Source organism: Lutjanus erythropterus, chromosome 3 (genome assembly GCF_056507025.1).
Source record: "Lutjanus erythropterus isolate fLutEry1 chromosome 3, fLutEry1.hap2, whole genome shotgun sequence".
In the NCBI taxonomy this organism is placed as follows: domain Eukaryota; kingdom Metazoa; phylum Chordata; class Actinopteri; order Lutjaniformes; family Lutjanidae; genus Lutjanus; species Lutjanus erythropterus.
This window is the reverse complement of record NC_139319.1, coordinates 446,450-453,427: the sequence shown is the minus strand read 5'-3', so window position 1 is coordinate 453,427 and position 6,978 is coordinate 446,450. Positions and strand designations below refer to the sequence as shown.

At 39.0% G+C, this 6,978-nt stretch overlaps 1 protein-coding gene across 1 annotated transcript; it reads left to right on the top strand.

Moving 5' to 3' along the window:
• The first annotated feature begins 1,741 nt into the window (after positions 1 to 1,741).
• polr3f (polymerase (RNA) III (DNA directed) polypeptide F) lies at positions 1,742 to 6,589 on the top strand. Its single transcript, XM_084712009.1, has 9 exons — positions 1,742 to 1,943; positions 2,980 to 3,097; positions 3,193 to 3,260; positions 3,683 to 3,750; positions 3,984 to 4,096; positions 4,181 to 4,324; positions 5,819 to 5,926; positions 6,029 to 6,220; positions 6,388 to 6,589. Exons 1-9 carry the CDS (start codon positions 1,882 to 1,884, stop codon positions 6,463 to 6,465), a joined length of 951 nt encoding a protein of 316 aa, XP_084568135.1. The 5' UTR covers positions 1,742 to 1,881; the 3' UTR covers positions 6,466 to 6,589.
• The last annotated feature ends 389 nt before the right edge of the window (positions 6,590 to 6,978 follow it).

Sequence of the window (6,978 nt, the reverse complement as noted above, 5' to 3'; positions counted from 1 at the left end):
CAAATATGCAAAATATTGAACGTTATTCTAAAAATATTGGCAGCCACATTTTTTCCTAAACAACAACAACAACAACAACAACAACAACAAAGTGAATCCTGTCTTAAACGTGGAGGACACGGTTTCCTCCATGTTTGAAGAAGAATCAGAACCATTAAAATAGTTGATTAATTTAATGATCAATAATCATTTTTTCCATTAATCGTTGCAGCTGTATTTGGAATGAGGACAAACAGGACAGGACAATAGTTTTCTACTGATGCAGCCGCCCACACGGGACACACTGGAATCAAAAACAAAGTCACACAGTTCAGAGTTCGTCTGAATTTGAGATCAAAGTCAACAACAGCAGCAACAAAGTGCGCGCGCGCGTTTAGTTGATGAATAAATCAACAAACTATCTTCTTACTTCAGATTAAAGTGCAGGTGATGGAAACTGTTGCTCCGAGTCCAGCGGCTGTGTACGGAAGCGTCACCATAGCAACGAGCTCTGCCCGACGCGCATGCGCTCATTTCAAACGCGTGACACACGTTGGGGTCAATTGTTATGTACTTTACTTGAGCATTTTCGCTTCTGTTACTTCATACTTGTACTCAGGAAATACTGCACATTACATTTGCTTGATGATTTCAGTTCACTGTCCGAATTCAGATTAATAACACAAAATATCTGATCAATTAATAAGTTACGGTGTCTTATGGATAAAAACTGAATTGATTCCAGCAGTTTATACAGTAAAAATAAACCCCACCTTCACCTGCTTGATGCACATTTTTGTACATAATTTTACATCTATTCTCATGTTTCTACTCTTTTATTTTCCATATGTTGCATTTTTAGATGTATACATTGTTGTTATTTATTGTAGATAAGGCACGTGCATCTTTAAACACTTCTTACTGTTCTTGTTATATTATCTTTTTTTTTTAATAATGTAGTAAAATGTATATATTTTTACATACTTGTTTTCTAATCTTACAGTTTTCTATGCTTTATATGTGTTCTTGAACAGGAGCACCTGTAACGTCAACAGTTTCCCCCAGGAATGAATATTTCTGTAGTATTTCTGGTTCTGATTCTGACCAGCTTCAACTCATAAAGTTCTGTACACATGAATGCGTAAATAATATAATTCAGTAAAATAACACAAATTACTTTGGAATGGGACATTCAGCATGATGAGTACTTTTACTTTTTTACTTAAGCATATGTTGATGCCAAATACTTTTCTGCTTTTACTTAAAGTTCAATTCTGAATACAGGTTTTTTACTTATAACAAAGTATTTCTATGTTGTGGTATTACCACTTTTACTTTTACTTAAGTAAAATATTTGATTCTTCAACCACCGCGAATATATGAAAATAAAAATAACTAAGATATGACTTCTGTTCTTGTAAATCACATTTTGCTTCTGTTGTTCTATTGTGTAATAATAAAATCATCTTTTATCAAGATCATTTTTTATTCAAATCAGTAAAAACAATCAACACTTTTCTCCCCCAGATAAATAAATAAAATTAAGGAAAGGAAAACCCTAACATCAACCAATTAATCAATTAATCAATCAGTACAGAGAAACATTGTCAATAGTTTGAGATTCAGTCAGCATCTTTGTGACTTTATGTAATGCCTCGAAACAGATGACATTAGTTCATTTTGTTTTATTTTATTTTATTCTTCTTCTTCTTTTTTCGTCATGAGTTTGTAACAGGCAGTTTCCAGGACACTCCCGCCGTCAGCTAACTCACTTTTGAGGACCCTGAGCTAGCATGCCTGCCTGACAACATTAGCTACCAGGCTAACGAAGAGGGTAACGGATAGCCACAGCAGCTCTGACAGAAAACCACAGACGATAGAGTTACAAAGTAAACGGTTAAAATGACGGAAGTGAAAGTGAAGAAGGAGACGAACCTGTCGGACCCCGCGGAGATCGAGAACAGGTCAGTCAGGTGACTGGAGCGAGCTTCACCGCTGAGCAGCCTGGTGCTCAGACTGCTGCGCCGAACTCCGTGCTAATTCCTTCAAAAACATTGTTCACATGGTTCTCATCAGACACACAAGACCCACGTCGTTATTAAAAATGATTTCTGAGCCGTAGTGACCTCATTGTTAACTCGGCATTCAATCAGCACACCATTTTGACTTAATTTCACTAAAATCTGAGAATTTGCGGTTTTTAAACTGTCTTCAGAGTTTAAATGAGGGAATCTTCTCTGTGCGTCACAGGAGCCTTTTTTAATCCACCTGAGGTGAATTTTACTGTAAAAGTTCTGCTTGGTGTTTTGAATGTGTTGCCGAATTGAAGTTTTGCTTTCAGAGCTTAAGAAACGACACAGAGTCATGTTCCATAACTTGTGTAATCTAGTAAATGAGTGAGGTAGCTGTACATTGTGAATATTTTAAGCCGAGTTTGGCTCTTGGATTGTCACTTAGCTAAAACTCCTGGCTGGAAGCAGAAAACACTGACGTGATGTAAACGGACGGGATGATTTTTGAACACATCTGCAACATCTGTGATATTTGTGTGGTTTGTTGATTTTCATCAGTCAGTGTGTAACTTCATGAACAGTGATGAAGATCACTGCTGGATGATGTAACATTTGATTCAACTTTTAAAAGTGTTTACTCAAAAATGACAAAGTTTCTCTAGCAGAACAATTAATCACTCAGATATTGTTGGTTAATTGTCTTCAACTAATCAATGAGTCATCAATCAACCCTTTTAAATTTATTGTTGATCAATCTGTTGATCATTTACTAAATTAATCGATTGTTGTTTGTTCCATGAAATCCTGTCATTAATCCTGTCACAATATAATATCGGTGTCAATATCAGCCACAAAACTCCAGTATCAGTTGGACTATAATCAAAATACTTGAGAATTAATCATTAATATTGTGTTGATGGATCAGTTGTTGAGGTTTGATGTCCAGTAACTTCATGACGCTGACTCTTGTTTTGTGTGTCTGTTTTAGGATCAAAGAGCTGTGTCAGCAGTTTCCTCACGGTATCACCGATCAGGTGATTCAGAACGACATGCCTCACCTGGAGCCTCAGCAGAGAGCCATGGCCATCAACAAGCTGCTCTCATTGGTCAGTCTGATGATGATGTCACTGCCACATGTAAATGTTTCTGATTGGACTTATCGATCTATTATTGATGACATCGTGTTGTTCACCCGTTCCAGGGTCAGCTGGACCTGCTGAGGAACAGCTCAGGTCTGCTTTACAGGATGAAGGACACGCAGAGTGCCAGGTACACACACACACACACACACACACACACACACACACACACACACACACGCACGCACACACGCACGCACACACACACACACACACACACACACACACACACACGCACACACGCACACACACACACAGCCTGTTCACTTCAAGTTAACCTCAACATTCCTAAAACAAGCTTCATTAATATGTTTTAGCTCATGTAGCTGCTCTGCAGAGAGATAATTCTTTCTTCTTTTTTTTTTTTTTTTTGTCTTTTATTCTGAAAGTCGTCCGGCGCGTGCAGCCGTGGAATCAAACCATTTCAAAATCTCCCAACTGATCTGGAATCAGTTTCAGTTTGCTTGTTGCCCTGAACAGTGACCGCTCGATGGTACTCCTGTCAGAGAAGCTGATCCGTTTGTTTTTGTTTGTGTGTTTGTTGTTTTTCAGTAAGATGAAAGGTTCAGACAACCAGGAGAAACTGGTGTATCAGATCATCGAGGACGCAGGAAACAAAGGTAACAACCTGCAGCAGAACACCTGAAGAACCTCACAGGTGCAGAACTTGAAATATTCTAAAAAAAAAAAGTTGCAGTGCTTTGAGAAAAAGGTTGCAGTAATTCTGATGAATTAGTGATGAAGTGAGAATTTCATGTCCAGTCTGAACAGAACCGTAACAGTAAGAGAACCCTTGTTCAGGGTTCCTGTTCTAGCGAAGCCGTTTTGTTCTGAGGTGTCTTTGTCCCTGCAGGAATCTGGAGCAGAGACATCCGCTTCAAGAGTAACCTCCCCCTGACGGAGATCAACAAGATCCTGAAGAACCTGGAGAGCAAGAAGCTCATCAAAGCTGTCAAATCTGTGGCCGTGAGTGTGTTTGTGTTTGTTCTCTGATCAGCTGTGCAGATACGAGTTTCCTCTCTGACAGCTTCCTATCTGTGGTGCATTCAGGCGTCCAAGAAGAAGGTGTACATGTTGTACAACCTGCAGCCGGACCGCTCGGTGACAGGCGGCGCCTGGTACAGCGACCAGGACTTTGAGTCCGAGTTCGTCGAAGTTCTGAACCAGCAGTGCTTCAAGTTCCTGCAGAGCAAGGTACAAAAACACTTAATGTCATTTTAATCATCTGTCCGTTATTTTATCAATAAATCAATTAATTATCCTGTCACAAAAAAAGGTCCGAACGTAGAGCACACAACGATTATTTTCATCATCAATTAATCTGATGATCATTTTCTTGATTAATTCATTAATTTTTGCTCCATAAAATATCAGAAAATGTCAGTCAGTGTTTCCAGAAACCAGGAAATAGACTCAAAACAAGAAAGCCTCAAACCGATCAATCAGTTATCGCAGTAAGGTGATTGATTAAATAATCGATTAACAATTGATATTTGATGATGAAATATTTCACAGTAAATAAATAAATGTGTTTTACTGTTATTTTAATATTTTTATGTGACAGAAATGTCTTAGTCAACCGACTCTTCTCAGCTCAAAGACTCGTTTTAAAATGACTCGTTTTTACGAGTTCAGGTCATTTTTCAGACCAGCAGGTGGCGGCAGAGTCACACTGACTTTTTTTTACAGTATTGTCCTTTAATGTGCAGTAGAAATACTGATACTACAGCGTAGAAGTACTTTGTTACTAAAACCTGATGTTCAAAATATTACTTCAGTTAAATTACAAAAGTAATAACATCAAAATATAAACCAAAAGTAAAAGTACTCTTCATACAGAACCGCCTGAGTTTGGACAAACCTTCTCAGTCAAAACTTTTCTTTTCTTTTTATTATTTTCCTGCACTGCAGATTAATGTCAGAGAGAGTGAAGAAATAATATCTGTAGAAATATCTAGTGAACAAAATCTTTTATATTTTAGATTCTTCCCTCGCGCTGTCCTCTGAACTGAAGACCCACAATGTTTTCTATTTTTTCAACCATAATAAATAAAATAAATAAGACAAAGGAGCAAAATAAAACCAAACAAAGTGAATAAAGACAAACTTAAATGGATTTTGACTTTAAAATGAGAAAACCAAGAACAGAAGAAAACGAGCAGTTTACTGATTCTGCTTCAAAACAAGGAAACAAAAAACAGGAAATGACACGTTTCTTGTTTTTTGTTTTTATATTAAAAAATGTCAGATGTGTCGTCTGTTAAACTTCAGTGTTTTTCTAAACAGAAATGAAGAATTAAAACGAGACTGAAAACCGTGTTGTTTTGTTTTCTATCAATATCAAAACAAAAACAAAAACAGGTAACAACTCAGGATGAAAACAACGTAAAAGACACAACAAGACAAGACAGTTTATTTTTAACAGTTTATGTATTCAGGGTTAGATTACATTTTGTAATGTAATGGATTACATTATTAATTACAACATTTGGCAGGTTCAGTAACTGAGTACATTTCAAAGTAGTGAAGTAGCTGTACTCTTGATCTTCTGCCCATCATGTTTAAATCAGACTGCGTCCCTCCTACCACTTCCTGTTGTACGTGACAACACGTTTATTTACCCGCTGACGGTTCTGACGTCTCGTTGGTCACGTGACCCTCTGAGTCGAGTGTGTCGTCTGTGTTCAGGCTGAAGCGGCGAGGGACAGCAAACAGAGTCCCATGGTTCAGAGGAACAGCTCCTTCGCCACATCCCACGAAGTCTGGAAGTACATCTGTGAACTGGGAATCAGCAAGGTGACGCCCCCTCAGCCCCGCCCCCTCCAATGACATCACACTCCACCCACAATGACCTGCTGACCCACACGTTTTTGTCTGCATATCTAAAAACAATCACAGGTGGATCTGTCCATGGACGACATCGAGACCATCCTGAACACGCTCATCTACGACGGGAAGGTGGAGATGACCGTCATCGCCGCCAAGGAGGGGACAGTGGGCAGCGTGGACGGACAGATGAAGCTTTACCGCGGCGTCAACCCCGTCATCCAACCCACGGGCCTCGTTAGGACGCCCTGCGGACTCTGCCCGGTAACAAGAGCCTGATAATGAAAATAATCATAACAGGAAAGACTTTAGACGGTGACAGAATTCATTAACTGATCAATTGATAAATTTAATCAACAGATTAATAGAGAATGACAGTAATCGTTTGTTGCAGTTAATGGTCGCCTTGACTTCCTGTTTCCTGTCCCCAGGTGTTTGACGACTGTCATGAAGGAGGAGAAATCTCTCCGTCCACCTGTATCTACATGACGGAGTGGTTGGACTTCTGACGTCCGCTCGTCTCGCTCGTCTCTTTTCTCTGTGATGAAATCTTTATTTTTTTCTCCCGGCGATCTGTGATCCATCGTTTATTTTCTATTTATCACAAAGTTTAATAAAAGTTCAGATGTGAAATGTTTTGTGGATTTATTTGATGCACGTGATGATTCGGCTCCTGCGGACACTGTGGGACGGACGGACCGTCGGACGGACGGACGAGGCCTTCAGGTGGTTGTTTCTGATGTCCAGCAGGTGGCGACTCCTCTGATGAATAATTAATGAGTTCAGTCAACAGTTTCCTGATCAGGTTCTGGTGTCTGTCGCCAGTTTAAAGTCTTCAACACACCATTGAGTTCATTTAGTAAATTATGGTCCCAGATACAATCAAATAAGCAGAGGTGGGAAGTAACTAAGTATAAATACTCAGTTACTGTACTTAAGTAGAGTTTTCAGGTATCTCTACTTTAGTTTTTATTTTTCTACATCTGAAGTCAAATATCTGAACTTTCTCCTCCTCACATTTT

Bases quoted from the DNA above. Each gene is read 5' to 3' on its own strand.
- polr3f (XM_084712009.1), top strand. From the start codon at position 1,882: ATGACGGAAGTGAAAGTGAAGAAGGAGACGAACCTGTCGGACCCCGCG. The intron at 3,098-3,192 runs GTCAGTCTGATG...CACCCGTTCCAG, and splicing joins TCAACAAGCTGCTCTCATTG to GGTCAGCTGGACCTGCTGAG. The intron at 4,325-5,818 runs GTACAAAAACAC...GTCTGTGTTCAG, and splicing joins TCAAGTTCCTGCAGAGCAAG to GCTGAAGCGGCGAGGGACAG.